This window comes from Danio aesculapii, chromosome 17 (genome assembly GCF_903798145.1).
Source record: "Danio aesculapii chromosome 17, fDanAes4.1, whole genome shotgun sequence".
Taxonomy (NCBI): domain Eukaryota; kingdom Metazoa; phylum Chordata; class Actinopteri; order Cypriniformes; family Danionidae; genus Danio; species Danio aesculapii.
The window spans coordinates 52557725-52576616 of record NC_079451.1 but is presented as its reverse complement, the minus strand read 5'-3'; the positions used below and the strand labels follow the sequence as shown (position 1 = coordinate 52576616).

The following is an 18892-nucleotide window of genomic DNA, read 5'->3' as shown; positions in this document are numbered from 1 at the left end:
AGAATAGAGTAGAGAAGAATAGAGTAGAATAGAGTAGAATAGAGTAGAGAAGAATAGAGTAGAGAAGAATAGAGTAGAGAAGAATTGAGTAGAATAGAGTAGAGAAGAATAGAGTAGAGAAGAATAGAGTAGAGAAGAATTGAGTAGAATAGAACAGAATAGAGTAGAATAGAGTAGAAAAGTAGAGTAGAATAGAGTAGAGATGAATAGAGTAGAACAGTAGAGAAGAATATAGTAGATTAGAACAGAATAGAGTAGAAAAGTAGAGTAGAAAAGAATATAGTAGAATAGAACAGAATAGAGTAGAGTAGAACAGTAGAGTAGAGTAGAATAGAGTAGAGAAGAATAGAGTAGAACAGTAGAGAGGAATAGAGTAGAATAAAACAGAATAGAGTAAAAGAGTAGAAAAGTAGAATAGAATAAAGAGAAGAACAGAGTAGAACAGTAGAGAAGAATATAGTAGAATAGAACAGAACAGAGTAAAATAGAGTAGAGTAGAATAGAGTAGAGAAGAATAGAGTAGAGAAGAATAGAGTAGAAAAGAATATAGTAGAATAGAACAGAACAGAGTAAAATAGAGTAGAAAAGAATAGAGTAGAGAAGAATAGAGTAGAATAAAACAGAATAGAGTAAAATAGAGTAGAGTAGAATAGAGTAGAGAAGAATAGAGTAGAACAGTAGAGAGGAATAGAGTACAATAGAGCAGAACAGAGTAGAAAAGTAGAGTAGAAGAGTAGAATAGAACATAGAGCTATTTTACTCTATGTTCTATTCTACTCTACTTTTCTACTCTATTATGTAGAAAAGTAGAGTAGAATAGAGTAGAGAACAATATAGAATAGAACAGAATAGAGTAAAATGGAGTAGGATCGAGTAGAACAGTAGAGTAGAATAGAGTAGAATAGAACAGAATAGAGTAAAATAGATTAGAAAAATTAGAGTAGAATAGAGTAGAGAAGAATATAGTAGAATGGAACAGAATAGAGTAGAACAGTAGAGTAGAATAGAGTAGAAAAGAATATAGTAGAATAGAACACAATAGAGTAAAATAGAGTAGAGTAGAACAGTAGAGTAGAATAGAGTAGAAAAGAATATAGTAGAATAGAACACAATAGAGTAAAATAGAGTAGAGTAGAACAGTAGAGTAGAATAGAGTAGAGAAGAATAGAGTAAAATAGAGTAGAGTAGAAAAGTAGAGAAGAATAGAGTAGAAAAGAATATAGTAGAATAGAACAGAATAGAGTAAAATAGAGTAGAAAAGTAGAGTAGAAAAATAGAGAAGAATAGAGTAGAGAAGAATAGAGTAGAACAGTAAAGCAGAATATAGTAGAACAGAATAGAGTACAATAAAATAAAGTACAGAAGAATATAGTAAAATGGAGTAGAATAGAGTAGAAGAGTAGAGTAGAATAGAGAAGAACAGGGTAGATTTCAGTAAAATAAAAAACGAATAGTAAAATAGAACAGAGCAGAGTATAACAGAGTAGAAAAGTAGAATAGAATAGAGTAGAGTAGAATAGAGTAGAACAGTAGAGAAGAATATAATAGAACAGAATAGAGTACAATAAAATAAAGTACAGAAGAATAGAGTAAAATGGAGTAGAGTAGAATAGAGTAGAATAGAGTAAAACAGAGTTCAGTAAAATAGAAAAAAACTTCTAGTAAAATAGAACAGAAGGGGTAAATGCCACAATGTCAGTTTCTCCCAGTATGTTGTCTCTCTGCTGTGTTTTCAGGCTGGTGTACCTGTTCTCCAGGTGCGCACACAGGTGTCTCTGTCAGGATGGCTGTATGTGTGTGTGCAGGAGCGTCTGGAGTCACACACACACTGTCCGTCCACACGCTCACAGCCGCTCACCACAGGACACAACTCCATATTCACCTCCAGTAGATCTGCAGCATCGTCCACTGCTGAGGAGAAAACACACACACACACACACACACACACACACACACACACACACACACACACACACACACACACACACACACACACACACACACACACACACACACACCGTCATTTACACACACCTGTATATGGTTTTATCCAAACAGACTAATGAGGAGGCTTCAACAATTCATAGTGCATGTGTTTGGACTGTGGGGGAAACCGGAGCACCCTGAGGAAACCCACGCCAACGCAGGGAGAACATGCAAATTCCACATAGAAACACCAACTGACCCAGCCGGGACTCGAACCAGCGACCTTCTTGCTCTGAGGCGACAGCGCTACCCCCTGCGCCACCACCATGCCACCCCAAAGTAGAGTCAAATCGAAGAGGACAAAATATCTGCATAGCCAAACATAGCCAATGTGTTGTTCATGGAGAAACTCCAGCTCTGCTCACAGACAGCCAATCACAGACAGCCTTTCCTGCGCTACTTCCCTTCACCTCAGAATGATCCGCTCCGCCGACGTCTTTCCATATCAATACTTCCTGTGAGGATATTTTCATAATTTCACACGACCCCCAACGCTATTTTTCCCTCTAGCAGACGCCCACAATGCACATCTGTTCACGTCTGCTGATCTGAGGCCAGTGGTGTTTATACCAGGATCAGTCTGGAGCAAATGAATGAGCACTTGTTGATCACAGACTCTATGCACACATCAGTGCTCTTCTGGATATGACATTATGGTGATGTTATGATTATGACTGGTCTCTGCTCTGGTGCTGCTGCTGAAAGACTAGGTCGTATGGAGTTTTGAAGTGTCCTGTTGTGTTGTTCGGAAGCGTATGAGGAGCACAATTCATTTTGACAAGTGCAAGACAGCAATGCAATTTTCAATTCAATTCAAGAGTATTTGTATAGCGCTTTTCACAATAATTACTGTCTCAAAGCAGCTTAACAAAAGGTTTGATTGTGTGTTTGATTATACTGATCGGACTTGATTGGGAAAGCCACACAGCTGTCTATATAAGACCTTACAGCTCACAATGCATGTCAGAGCAGATGAGAATCATGAGGTCAAAGGAACTGCCTGAAGAACTGGAGACAGAATTGTGGCAAGGCACAGATCTGGTCATTTCTGCTGCACTGAAGGTTACTAAGAGCACAGTGGTCTCCATAATCCTTAAATGGAAGATGTTTGGGACGACCAGAACCCTTCCTGGAGCTGGCCGTCTGGCCAAACTGAGCTATTCTGGGAGAAGAGCCTTGGTGAGAGAGGTGAAGAAGCCAAAGATCACTGTGGGTGAGCTCCAGAGATGCAGATGGGGAAAGTCAACCATCAATGCAGCCCTCCACCAGTCGGGGCTTTATGGCAGAGTGGCCCGACAGAAGCCTCTCCTCAGTGGATTTTGCTAATAAACATATGAAGGACTCCAAGATGGTAAGATTCTTTAATCTGATGACACTAAGATGGAAGTTTTTGGCCTTTATTCTAAGCGGTTTGTGTGGAGAAAACCTGGCCCTGCTCATCACCTGTCCAATACAGTCCCTGGTTTTCAGCTGCAGGGACAGGACGACTGGTTGCAATATGGCAGGGCTATTCAATTGGCGGCCCGCAGGCCGAATCCGGCCCCCGAGGCAATTAGTTCCGGCCCTCCAAATAGCGTGACCAAGACATCAAAATAATAATTTAGTTCAGTCGAAAAACAGCCGCTATAGTTATGAAGTGACGTGCGTCTGTTCAATACAGCACAAGCTGAAGTTAAAGGCTGCAGAGAGTGAGTCACCTGACCTGAGTGATGCAGGCAGCCGTAAACATTTGGGTTTGTTTGTAGAAAAGGCCTTTTGTACAATGCACTGATATCGTTAGTAGGTATGCATTGATTAGCCGATTCCACTATTGACCCTGCTTCTATTCATTAAAGGTTTTTCAACGTCGCATTTCTGTTGCACGGAAAAAAAGCTGCTGCATCTAAACAAAGTTTAGCAATACGCACGCACATTGGATTAACTATATTAGCAAGCCGTTGACATCTTGCGTCTTTTCCGCACATACAATATTTATAATGGAGACGTGCACATATTGGGAGCGGTGCACGGACGGCTCACAAGCGGACCGTCGCGCTCACGCCCTGCAGGCGCAGCACACAGTAGAAGTGAACTCACGCTGTAGCGGTGAGAGTTGTGCGTGGCTTTTAGTGCAATGTAAACAAAAGATATGCTAGATCAGGGGTGTCCAAACTCGGTCCTGGAGGGCCGGTGTCCTGCAGATTTTAGCTCCAACTTGCCTCAACACACCTGCACGGATGTTTCTAGAAAGCCTAGTAAGTGCTTGATTAGCTAGCCCAGGTGTGTCTGATTGGGGTTGGAACTAAACTTTGCAGGACACCGGCCCTCCAGGACCGAGCTTGGACATGCCTGTGCTAGATGAATTATTACAAATGATTAAAATAATGATGTATGAATGAATGCAGATAACATATTCTTAGCGTAAATTAACATTAGGCAAACACTATTTTTTTTTTATTTAATTAGTGTTCTGTCATTTATTTTCATTGTACAATGATCACTCATGTTTAAATCAAAACCTTTTCATTTGTTTTTAAGCCCAAATAAAGAAATGGACTATTGTTTGTTCTTTCATTAATATTTTATGCTGTATTTGGTTATTGAGCAGCAATAAACAACACTTCAAAATATAAGCAGAACTCTTGTGATTTTCTAAACTAGTGGTGTTTTAAATTTAATAAATGCATAATAATGGTGATAACCGTGAAACCAGGATTATTCTTCAGACTATAACCCTACAACCAAAATCTATAATTGTTGCATCCCTAATTGTTGCGCAGATTAAAACATGAATGTGTCTGAATGTAGAAGACGACTTAAGCAATGCACTGCTTTTGTTGTGCCTCGAAATACAACATTTGAATATGCTTGTATAAAAAAAGCCACATTGTACGATGCACCGATGTTATATAGTTTCAAAATAAAACATATTAGGCAAGGCAAGGCAAGTTTATTTATATAGCACATTTCATACACAGTGGCAATTCAAAGAGCTTTACATAAACAGGAATAAAAGAAACAAGTATAAGAGCAATAAAAACAAATAATAAAAATGGTAAAAATAGAAATAAAATAAAAAAGCATAAAAACAGATAAAATGTGTTATAAAAGAATTAAAAAGAAGAGAAAGACATAATAGTGCGATCTGTCGGACGTAGCACAGTGCTCATTCAGTAAAGGCACAGCTAAACTGATGTGTGTTCAGTCTTGATTTGAATGTGCCTAATGTTGGAGCACATCTGATCATTTCTGGAAGCTGATTCCAGCAGCAGGGGGCGCTGTTAGTAGCTGAAAGCCGATTCACCCTGCTTTGACTGAACTCTTGGGATTTCTAATCTATTTGATCCTAAAGATCTGAGTGATCTGTTAGGTTTGTATTCAGTGAGCATATCTGTAATGTATTGAGCTCCTAGGCCATTTAGTGATTTATAGACCAGTAATAATACTGTAAACTCTATTCTGAATGTAACTGGGAGTCAGTGTAAAGACCTGAGGACAGGTGTGATGTGCTCTGATTTACTGGTTCTGCTCAGAATTCTGGCCGCAGCGTTCTGGATGAGCTGCAACTGTCTGACTGTCTTTTTGGGAAGGCCAGTGAGGAGGCCGTTACAGTAATCCACCCTGCTGCTGATAAAAGCATGAACAAGTTTCTCTAAGTCTTCACTGGAAACAAAGCATCTAATTCCTGCAATGTTTTTGAGATGATAGTATGCTGATTTACTGACTGCTTTGATATGACTATTGAAACTCAGATCTGACTCCAGAGTCACACCAAGATTCTTGACCTTATTTTTTGTTGTTTGACCCTTAGAGCCAAGGTACGCATTCACCTTGAGAACCTCATCTCTGTTCCCAAACGCAATCACTTCAGTTTTCTCTTTGTTTAACTGAAGAAAGTTTTGGCACATCCAATTGTTAATTTCATCAATGCATTGGCAGAGGGTGTCAATGGGTGTCAATATTAACGTTTTAATGTAGAAAAAGTCAACGTGGGTGTCTTTATGAGCACAAATCCAGCATATGGACTCTTATATTGCTATTACGTCATCGCTTATTTTGCAAGTCATATCTCTCCAGCCTCTCGCTTGGGATGCTTTTCATGAACTGGCCCCCATGACAAACGAATTGAATAGCCCTGCAATAGAGGGAAAGATGAATACGGCCAAGTACAGGGATATCCTGGACCAAAGCCTTCTCCAGAGTGCTCAGGACCTCAGACTGGGCTGAAGGTTTACCTTTCAACAAGACAATGAGTATGTTTAGATGGACACCAATAATTTGATTTGAATGCGAATAAGACAATACTCGGATTATAAATTCACCATGTAAACAACATTTTTGGATTAATATAATCTGATTAAAGTCATAATCGAACTATACAGAAATCAGATTAAGACATGTGGAGTATGCTGATTTTAGAGGCATTATTGAAGTGCAGTACAGACATGTAAACACCGCAATCAAACTATTATCAGCAAGTAGGACTTTGCCGCGTTTTGCGACAGGAAAGTCCACACACACACACACACACACACACACACACACACACACACACACACACACACACACACACACACACACACACACACACACACAGTCAGTGAAGACCACAGACACCTGCATCGTGAAATGCTGAGGTTTTTTTTCCTCCATTCAGCGTGCGGTGTAAACTTCCATTAAAGCTACACTCTTCCAGCAGTTCATAGTTGCATCCAACATCTCGTTTGTCACGGGGGGCATGCATGAAATGTTTCCGAATGAAAGTGAAAGTGCCAAACTGCAGTTAAAGTTGACAAATCAAAAATGAAACACTCGAAATTACATAAAACTCGGGAGGAAGTGTGGATAGCGCGGAGACGCAATGACGTTAATCGAATTATTTGCTATACATGTAAAACGGGATCATTCAACATTCAAAAACATTCAAAGTAACATTTACAAGGCAACTCATGTAAACGTTTTCATCTTATTAGTGTCTTAATTAGATTAAGGCGAATAATTCAACTACTGATGTCCATGTAAACGTAGTCACTGACCCCAAGCACACAGCTAACAACAATGAGTGGCTTCAACAACAACTCTTTTCTTGAATGGTGCACCCAGAGTCCTGACTTAAACCCAATTGAGCATCTCTGGAGAGACCTAAAAATGTCTGTCCGCCAATGTTTACCATCCAACCTGACAGAACTGGAGAGGATCTGCAAGGAGGAATGGATCCAGGAGTGAAAAACTTTTCCCAAAAAGACTCCCGGCTGTATTAGCACTGAAGGGTGATTCTGCTAAATACTGAGCAAAGGCTCTGAATACTTATGACCATGTGATATTTCAGATTTGCTTTTTTAATAAATCTGCAAAACTGTCAACAGTTGTGTTCATCTGTCAGTATGGGCTACTGTGTGAACATTAATAAGAGGAAAAAATGAACTTTAGGGATTTTAGCAAATGGCTGCAATATAACCAAGAGTGAACAATTTTAAGAGGGTCTGAACACTTTCCGTATATCCCCCCTGTATAAACAGAGTTAATGAAGTGTATGTGTGTGTTAACAGTATGCATTTCTGTATTTAAATGTGCATTCTCCATAACATAGTTTGGCACAAAGTAAAAATTATAATATATAGTTCAAATTTAATATATCAGAAACAGTTTTAGGGGTGTCATGGTGGCGTAGTGGGTAGCACAATCGCCTCACAGCAAGAAGTTTGCTAGTTCAAGCCCCGGCTGGGTCAGTATGTGTTTCTGTGTGGAGTTTGCATGTTCTCCCCGTGTTGGCGTGGGTTTCCTCCGGGTGTTCTGGTTTCCCCCACAGTCCAAGGACATGTGGTACAGATGAATTGAATAATCTTAATTGGCTGTAGTGTGTGAATGCAAGAGTGTATGGATGTTTCCCAGTGTTGGGTTGCAGCTGGAAGGGCATCCGCTGAGTAAAACATACGCTGGATAAGTTGGCGGTTCATTCCACTTTGTCGACCCCTGATTAATAAAGGGACTAAGCCGAAAAGAAAATGAATGAAGGAGAAACAGTTTTAAAGTCGTCATGAAGCTGAAGCGAACATTATCCTTTTGTTAAAATTGTGATTCTGAATTTATTTCAAGGCAACTTTAATATGTAAAATGACACAGTAATTTTATGCTTTATAATGTGCTAAATTCAATTGAAAATGCAATACTCAAATTGAACTACATTAGCTTTTTACATGTTGCATTGTCATTTTGCATATTACATTTAATTACAATTAATTTTGCCACTCATATGCTTAAATAGGTTGCGTCCCCTTCGACAGCCTTAAACGCATCTTCCATCAAAAACATTGCAACACCTCCTCTCCTCGATTTGGTATCACTCTGAGGGGGTTCTACAGAATTTGGCTAAACTGATTAACACTCTCTTGAAACAAAATGATATCAATTGTAAACTGTTTTATTTTACACGCATGCATGGATTTATAACCAAATAAACAAACAAACAAAAAAAAAAAAACATCAAATCACAACAAAAATAAACAAGATATACCAACCAAAGTCAGAAAATAAATAGTCTTTCTGAAAAAAAAAACAAAAGGTCAGTGACCACTTATCACTTAGAGCACTTGAGAGCGATGCAATAAATCACGTATGATGTCCTGTGACTCCTTAGAAGAAAGGTGGTTGTTTGTAGAAAAACAGACAATTTAAGTGAGTTTTGTGTCGCTCCCCAAGAAATTGGATAAACTTGGTGTATCCCAGTGAGAACAGCAAACCAGAGGCACAAGGATAGCAACATATAAAAAGTCCTTTCTAAAACAAGCAAACAAAAATGACATAAATAACTGTTTACACATAACACATCAAATAAAAGACACATGTACTCACAATTGAGCGATAACTTCAATAGTTCTCAAAACATTGGACTGAATTAGAAGGCCGGTAGAAAAAGGGATGCATGTGGTGTCCACTCTACCAAACACTCCTACTTACTCTATGGTAAGTGGCTTTTTATAAGGGTGCACATAAACCTAGTGCCCCTGGAGGTCGAAAGCAGTATTGCATGTCAACATGCCAGACAATACACCATGAAAAAAAAAAAAATAAATAATAGTAACATTTAACATGTTACAGCATATTTTTTTAAAATACGTGTTTAATATTAGAACAATTTGTTATTATTTTGATATGATTTGTTTAATTCAATCAAGCACTTAAAATCTGTGAGCAGACAAATGACTCAAAAATATAATGACTTGACTTAATCACGTGATTCAGAGTCTGCTCTTTCTTTAAAAACACTATATATTCAGTGTTTCCTCTAGGATGTTTTCCAGCTGTGGCGGCAGGCCTTTTTACACAGATCTACCAACTACCTGTGGCGTTATTTCAATGACAAATGTCGTGAGCGCAGTATTACGAGAGTCGAGATCGCATTTATGTAATATACAGCATGTGAATCTCTTTGCTGGAGCACCGATTTCCTCTGCTCGTGCACAAAGCTTCTTGCACGCCCTCAAATACGCACTGCTCAAGCGCACAGTGTTGCCAGATTGGGCGGTTTCGTTTTTTGCGGGTAAAAAGTGACATAGGCGGGTTGTGAAAATTAGGGCGGTTTTGCAACGGCGTGCCCGCCAGCCCCGGTCTGCCCTCATAAACCTATTTAGATCTCCCAAAGAGATGCCATAGCCCTGATCTTCACATACATATGCTTAGAACAGTGTAAAAACGCTTGTGATCTCGACAGCTTTTGGGGTGGAAACAGTCAGCATCATCTGGCAACACTGAGCGCAGATCTTCAATTCAATTCAATTCCCCTTTATTTGTATAGCGCTTATACAATGTAGATTGTGTCAAAGCAGCTTCACATAAAAGGTCACAGTAAATAGGAACAGTGTAGTTCAGTTTGTAGTGTTTAAGTTCAGTTGAGCTCAGTTCAGTGTGGTTTAATAATCACTACTGAGAGTCCAAATATTGAAGAGCAAATCCAACGATGCGCAGCTCTACAGATCCTGAACCATGCAAGCCAGTGACGACAGCGGAGAGGGAAAAATACTTCACTAATTGGCGAAAGTGAAGAAAAAAACCTTGAGAGAAACCAGGCTCAGTTGGGCACGACCATTTTAATTTCTCCGCTGGCCAAACGTCTTGTGCAGAGCTGCAGTCTCAGTGGCGGAGGCTGGAAGCTGGCCTCAGCGAAGACTCGTCTGTTTCTGGAGCGTCACAGGAATCAGTCTCATGTTCTCCACTCCTCCTTCTTGTGCGCTCTCAAATAAACACTGCTGAGGTGTGATTTAGTGCATTTATGTAACGAGTATGTCTCCAACATTTTTTAGATTTGCTAGAAATATTTATGAATGTCTCCAATAGACCTACAGAGTGGCATTAATGCGTCCTGAAGTAAAGTGAAATGGCTATACGACAAGTTTGCTGGCCTCATGCATCATGCACCTGTCAGTCAGCACGTAACCTTAAAGGGTTAAACAAATGACGCACAGCACTACTACGGTCGCTTACAGAAACGTTCACACGGTCATAATTCACTCACCCTTTCATACGTTTTGGTGCGATTTATAACCTGCTATTAAAAAGATAGAATGTTTTGAATGAGAAGCTGCAATACAGCCGTGGCAGGATGAATTTTGGCGTAGCGCCCCGCCATGGAAGAATGAATGTAGCAGAAACCATGATATATATTTATTTATATATATTTATATTTATCAATATATCTATATTTATCATGCACTTAATTGATGAGCAACTTTTCAGACTGTTTACATTGAAAGTCAGCTATGTTACAATCAGCACATAAGATATTTTTCCAAAACAAAAAAACAAAACATATATGAGCGGTCAGACACTAGAGAGCATTTGATTGGTCAAGACTTGATGAGAAACTGAAGTAGGAGGGGACATCACTGATCCATTTAGGCGATAACAAACAGCAAACTTTGGATATTTATATTAGGTTAATGTCTTATAAACGCAAATGTTGTCTATTTTATAGCACGCTAGCTTATAGTTATCCTTAAATCTATCATAATAATACTAACATCTAAAAAAACTTTAATTTCACTTTAACTGCCTGTATTATAATGTAGAGGTGTCCAATTATGTTACAGTTCATCAATATATCACCTGCAATGCACACACTAAAAATTGTAACAACCCAGCATTGGGTCAAATATGGACAAACTAAACCATTAGAGCAGGAGTGCCGGTGTCCTGCAAAGTTTAGTTCCAACCCTAATCAGACACACCAGGGCTAGTTAATCAAGCTCTTACTGGGCTTTCTAGTAACATCCGTGCAGGTGTGTTGAGGTTTAAAGTTGGAGCTAAACCTGCAGGACACCGGCCAGGACAAAGTTTGGGCACCCCTTCATTAGGGAATTATATATATATATATTATATATTTAATTAAATTTAAATCTCATATTTTAATACAAGTACATGGGGATGACCCTTAATACTTCATGCACACTAGTGTAAAAAGTTAGGGCATAATAAAAAACTATCCACTCTGAAAAATGCTGGGCTGTTTTAACCCAACATTGAATAAAATATGAACAAACCCAACCATTGGGTTAAAACGCTATTTAAAATGAATTCAAAATAAATGTATCCAATTTCATGTTTTCTCTGAATTTAACCCAACATTCTGTTAAAACAACCCAACATTTTTTAGAGTGCATGGGGTTGACCTTAAATATTTTATGCACAATCGTGTGAAAAAGTTAAGACATAATAAAAAACTATCCACTCGGAAAAATGTTGGGCTGTTTTAACCCAACATTGGGTCAAATATAAACAAACCCAACCATTGGGTTAAAACGCTATTTAAAATGATTTTAAAATAAATGTATCCAATTTTATGTCTTCTCTGAATTTAACCCAACATTGGGTTAAAACAACCCATGATTTTTTAGAGTGCATGGGGTTGACCTTAAATATTTTATGCACAATCGTGTGAAAAAATTAAGAGATAATAAAACACTATCCACTCTGAAAAATGCTGGGCTGTTTTAACCCAACATTGAATAAAATATGAACAAACCCAACCATTGGGTTAAAACGCTATTTAAAATGATTTGAAAATAAATGTATCCAATTTTATGTCTTCTCTGAATTTAACCCAACATTCTGTTAAAACAACCCAACATTTTTTAGAGTGCATGGGGGTTGACCTTAAATATTTTATGCACAATCGTGTGAAAAAATTAAGAGATAATAAAACACTATCCACTCTGAAAAATGTTGGGCTGTTTTAACCCAACATTGGGTCAAATATAAGCAAACCCAACCATTGGGTTAAAAAGCTGTAAATTTAATTGAAAAAAAAGTGTCCAGCGTTGATTATCTCTGAATTTGACCCAGCATCGGGTTAAAATAACCCAACTTTTTTTAGAGTGTGTGGTCTTTGCCAGCTCTTAAAATTTGGATGAACATCATCACATGACATAAATTTGGTAAATTTATTCAACCAAAAAGTACAAAAAAACCATCACAATACTATTAGCATATTTGCATGTTTTGTTTACACATTTACTGTACTGTAATTTACTGTATTACTGTACATATATTATTATTGTGCATTATTATTATTCATTCATTCATTTATTAATTTATTTTCTTTTCGGATTAGTCCCTTTATTAATCTGGGGTTGCCACAGCGGAATGAACCGCCAACTATTCCAGCATATGTTTTACACAGCGGATTCCCTTCCAGCCGCAATCCAGTATTGGAAAACCAGCGACCTTCTTGCTGTGGGATTGTGCTACCCACTGTGCCACCGTGACCCTTATTATTATAACTTTTCTATTATTATTATTATTAGTGTACATTAATATTTATTATTACAGTCTGTAAAACCAAAAAAAGAAACCAAAAACAGCAGAAAAGTATCATTATATTTGCTCAAAAAGCCAATAAATGCAGTTTTTTAGACACAATGCAATTCCAGGATTTTACTTTTATCTTGCAATAACATGGTATTCCTCAAAGTATCATTGAGTACAGTTGCTCGAATAATGTTTTTAATGATCAGAACCATTTTGTTTTATAAATCTAGACAGCCTTTATGCGCAAATGTGGAATGTGGAAATATCCCATTTACAGAAATGCGGACTAGAGCAATGCAAATTGATGAATCCCCCCTAAAAAAGACTGATACTGAATATTCAGACTCTTCTCACATCTTCAGTCCGCCCTCAGCCATGTCTGAATATAAATAGCCTCATTAATTTATTTGCTAATGGCAGGGAAGGAGTAATTAATGATGGCAATCATGAATAATGTATCACTATGCAGATGAGATGCTAATTAATCAGCGGCTAGAAAATGCCAGTCATTATTTAAACTCATATTCTTGTAATGCTCCTATTACAGCCACTTGTATTTCCACTAAACACACTGGAGAAATGAACAGAAGTGAACCAGATCTGAGCTGAATAATGAAGCTATTGTCTTCAGTGGAGATGCTTAAAATGTGGAAATTAAACTTGCAAAACTAAAATGAACAATATGACATGATTATAACATTTGCATCACTAGCTAAACATGGAAAAACAAAGTCTTTTGTGTTGGTGCCAATAGCCTAGTGGTATTGCGTGCCGACATATAGCACCAACGTGCTCCCGGCGACTCAAGTTCGATTCCCGGCTCAAGGTCTTTTACCGATCCTTCCCCTCTCTCTGCTCCCAATGCTTTCCTTTCTGAAATCTCGACTGTCCTATCATAATAAAGGTGAAAAACCCCTAAAAAATTATTATTACAAAAAACAAAGTCTTTAGCACATCCTATTGCATATATACTATACATATACAATACAATACTATTATCCAAGGGTATTGGGGTTATTTAAAGGTGACCTACTGTATTATGCGTCTTTGTACAACTTTTCTAGTCTAAAAATATCGAAATATTCCTAAATCAAGAAGAATTTAGTGTTGTTTTAGGGAAAAATATCTAGAAATGAACTAGTTTTTCCTTAAAACAAGCAAAATAATCTGCAAATTGGGTAAACATAATAATCTTGTTTTTCCTTTTGACAGAAAATTATTTTTCCGAAGGCATTGGCTGATTATTTTGCATGTTTTAAGGAAAAATGAACTTAATTTTAACATGATATTTCTTAAACCAACGCATTATGTTTTGCTTGTCTAGAAAATGCATCCTGATCTACAAATTTTAGGTGTTTGGATAAGAAAGAAATCCCTAAATACGACTTTTCCCTTCATTCTGGCTGTCAGGCGTAACAGATGTGCTGATTTTAGGAGTCATTCACTCACTAACAAACTGATTTGAGTAATTTGTGAGGGGGTTACAGGATTAACCCACAACACGGCGCTCATAAACAAAACCCAATCAAGAGCACAATCCCGCGGGGCAAAACACAGACCCCACAGGAGGAAGATGAAGACGGAGAGTAATTGAGCTCCGGATCCTCTGCTTTCACTCAATCCAAGAGTCCAGACCTGGAGAAAGTCCAGCGCCGTCTGCCATTATGACCCGGTCTTTACTCTACTGTTGGACAGGAGCCCAATTTCACATCCCAGAGCCAATCACAGGATACTAAACTCCATCAGGAGACAGATATCAGCAGATATTGCCTCCACAACAGCATCAAAATCATTTAAATGGAGGAAGCCAAGCTTATGTGGGTATTATAAACCAAAACAGGGAGTCAAAATAAATGCACAAAATATCTCCACTAATTAAAAGTACCAAAACACTACATGAAAAATGACATTGCAGTTTGTTTAATTTAGCAATGCTAAATCATTTAGGTACTGCTACTATGGTAATAGCACATACCAGTGCTTTAATATAGTATTCTTTTTCACAAGCATGCATAACACAGGCATGACGTTCTGCAGAGAGCATAGATGGTGTTTCCAGCTTTATAACCATGCACTAATCAGTTCCATATTAGCAACTGTATATATTAATTCAAGTACTTTACTATAGTATACTTTGAAACACTAAAGTATTACTACAGTATTTTTCCATATAATGCAAAAACAGCAGGTTTCTATAATCATGCACTGAGCGTCATTCATTACTAAAGCAACTGTAACTTCCTACAGTATACATCAAAAACACCATAGTATTACTATAGTATTTTTCCATAAAATGCATACAGTACACAGATGGTCTTTCCAGCTTTATAATCATGCACTGAGTGTCATTCATTACTATAATAGCAACTGTATATATTAATTCAAGTACTTTACTATAGTATACTCCAATAACACTATAGTATTACTACAGTATTTATCCAATAAATGCAAAAACAGCAGGTCTCTATAATCATGCACTGAGCATCATTCATTATTAAAGCAACTGTAACTTCCTACAGTACAATTCAAAAACACCATAGTATTACTATAGTATTTATCCATAAAATGCAGACAGTTTTAATGAGCATAAACTGAGTGTTTTCATTACTATATTAGCAACTGTATAAATTCAAGTACTTTACTACAGTAATACTTGTGTTTTTGACTTATACTATAGTATTTTCCAAAATGCAAAAACAGCTGGCCTTTTCTATATTCTTATATATATATATATTAATTCAAGTACTTTACTATAGTATAATTTAAAAAACTATAGTAATTTTTCATTAAATGCAAAAACAGTTGTTTTTTACAACTTTGTAATCATGCATTGAGTTTCTTTCTGCATATACTGTATTAATTCAAGAACTTTACTATAGTATAATTCAAAAACATTGTATTACTTTTCAATAAAATGCAAAAGCAGCTGGTCTTAATAATCAAGCATTGAGTTTCTTTCTTTCTCCATATATTAATTTAAAAGCAGTATGGTGTTACTATAGTATTTTCCATAAAATAAACACAGATGGGTCTTTTCAGCTGTATAATCATGAATTGGGTGTTTTTTATTACTATAATAGCAACTGTATTAATTCAAGTACGTTATAACAGTAATACCATAGTGTTTTTGAAATATACTATAGTATTTTCCCATAACTGTGAAAACAGCTGGTCTGTTCAGTTTTATAATCATGCATTGAGCGTCATTCATTATTAAATCAACTGTAACTTCCTTCAGTATAATTCAAAAACACCATAGTATTACTATAGTAATCATCCATAAAATGCAAAAATAGCAGGTCTTTATAATTATGCATTACTGAAACAGCAACTGCATTTCTTCATTCAAGTACTTTACTATAGTATAATTCAAAAACTTTACTATACAAAAGCACTTTACTATAGTATAATTCAAAAACATTGTATTACTTTTCAATAAAATGCAAAAGCAGCTGGTCTTAATAATCAAGCATTGAGTTTCTTTCTTTCTCTATATATTAATTTAAAAGCAGTATGGTGTTACTATAGTATTTTCCATTAAATAAACACAGATGGGTCTTTTCAGCTGTATAATCATTAATTGGGTGTTTTTTATTACTATAATAGCAACTGTATTAATTCAAGTATGTTACAACAGTAATACCACAGTGTTTTTGAAATATACTATAGTATTTTCCCATAACTGTGAAAACAGCTGGTCTGTTCAGTTTTATAATCATGCATTGAGCGTCATTCATTATTAAATCAACTGTAACTTCCTTCAGTATAATTCAAAAACACCATAGTATTACTATAGTAATCATCCATAAAATGCAAAAATAGCAGGTCTTTATAATTATGCATTACTGAAACAGCAACTGCATTTCTTCATTCAAGTACTTTACTATAGTATAATTCAAAAACTTTACTATACAAAAGCACTTTACTATAGTATAATTCAAAACACTATAGTATTATTTATAAAATGCAAAAACAGCTGGTTTTATTTTCATAAATTGAGTGTTTTCGTTACTATAATGGTAACTGTATTCATTCAACTACTTTACTACAGTAATACTATAGGGGTTTTGTCTTATACTATAGTATAATCCCATTGAACACAAAACCAGATTATCTTTTCAGCTTTGTTTTCATTACTATATTAGCAGTTGTGTATATTAACTCAAATACTTTCCTAGAGTATAACTCAAAAACACTATAGTAATGCTTAATAAAATGCCAAAACAGCAGGTCTTTTCAGATTATAATCATGCATTGAATTTCTTTCTGCATAATTCAAGTACTTTAGTAAAAGTCAAACACTATAGTGGCTTTCAATAAAATGCCGAAACAGCAGGTCGTTTCAGATTATAATCATGCATTACGTTTCTTTTGTATTCATCAAATCAAGTACTTTAGTATGTCAAATACTACAGTATTTTTCGATAAAATGCAAAAACAGCAGGTCTTTATAATCATGCATTACTAACAGCAACTGTATATATTCATTCAAGTACTTTACTATAGTATAATTCAAAAACACTATAGTATTTTTTATAAAATGCAAAAACAGCTGCTTTTATATTCATAAATTGAGTGTTTTCATTACTATAACAGTAACTGTATTCATCCAAGTACTTTAATACTATAGTGTTTCTGACTAATACTATAGTATATTCCCATATAACACAAAACCAGATTATCTTTTCAGCTTTACAATCATGCATTGATTGTTATCATTACTATAATAGCAACTGTATATATACACTCAAATACTTTACAAGAGTATAACCTAAAACACTATAGCAATGTTCAATAAAATGCAAAAACAGCAGGTCTTTTCAGATTATTATCATGCATTGAGTTTCTTTTGTATTTATCAAATAAAGTACTTTAGTATAAGTCAAAAACTACAGTATTTTTTCATAAAATAAACAGCATGTGTTTATAATCATTGAGCATCACCCAGTACTACAATAGCAACTGTACATAAGTACCTAGAGTACACCCCAAAAACACTACAGTATTTTTCAATTAAAAAAAAAAAAAAAAAACAGCAGGTCTTTATACTCATCTATTGAGCTTCATTGATTGGTTTAGTAAAAGTTGACTGACCTCTACATACACCTGTCTCAGGTGCGCGCGCCGCTCCGCTTCTGTTGAGCGCGGTGCAGGACAGTCCGGATCCGCAGGAGCCCAAAGTCCAGTCCGGACCCCCGCACAGCTCCAGCTCCAGCCGGGAACACTGCTCACAACACCCGCACGGGTCCCGCAGCAGAACCCTGCCAGAATCGCATCCGAGTGCGCTGGCCGGCGGACACGAGCGGAGCGCGCATGGGGCGCATTCCCGAGCTGCGAGTGCCCGAGCGCACAAACAGAAACACAAGACGCAGAAGAAGCGCAGCAAACTCTGGTGACTCTTCATGACGGAGTTCAGGAGTCTCAGATCAGTCCTAAATAAAGTAAAAACTGCTCAAAGTTCACACTCCAGTCTGTGATGATGATTGTAATGATGATGATGATGAAGATTATGATGGTCTGCTCTATGTATCATTGAGCCACTGACACTCAAACTGAGTCTCCAACACGCGTACAGCTAAAGAGATGACAAAGCCACGCCCCCCGTGGATGATTGACGTGGAGCTCGTCCAATCACAGACAGCGAGGACTGAGCAGAAACACAGATGTCTTCAGATTGCAGTCTCCTGTTTAGAAATGTGTTGCACTTAACCACACTACACTTTCATTTATTCATTCATTCATTCATTCATTCATTCATTCATTTATTTATTTATTTATTTATTTATTTATTTATTTATTTATTTATTCATTCATTCATTCATTCATTCATTTATTTATTTATTTATTTATTCATTCATTTATTTATTTATTTATTTATTCATTTATTTATTTATTCATTCATTCATTTATTTATTTATTTATTTATTTATTCATTTATTTATTCATTATTCATTCATTCATTCATTTATTTATTCATTTATTTATTTATTTATTTATTCATTCATTCATTTATTTATTTATTCATTTATTGATTTATTTATTCATTCATTTATTTATTTATTTATTTATTTATTTATTCATTTATTTATTCATTCATTCATTCATTTATTTATTCATTTATTCA

At 36.3% G+C, this 18892-nt stretch overlaps 1 protein-coding gene across 1 annotated transcript in view; it reads right to left on the bottom strand.

Annotated features, from left to right (window-relative positions):
• LOC130244138 (cysteine-rich motor neuron 1 protein-like) overlaps positions 1 to 18299 on the bottom strand; it is a 106044-nt gene extending 87745 nt beyond the window's left edge. Inside the window, exons 1-2 of the mRNA XM_056476420.1 lie at positions 17863 to 18299; positions 1747 to 1911 (exon numbers count right to left, since the gene is read on the bottom strand). Of these exons, the coding sequence (XP_056332395.1) occupies positions 1747 to 1911; positions 17863 to 18172 (475 nt within the window). The 5' untranslated portion in view covers positions 18173 to 18299. The remainder of the gene's footprint in view (positions 1 to 1746; positions 1912 to 17862) is intronic.
• Positions 18300 to 18892: the final 593 nt, after the last annotated feature.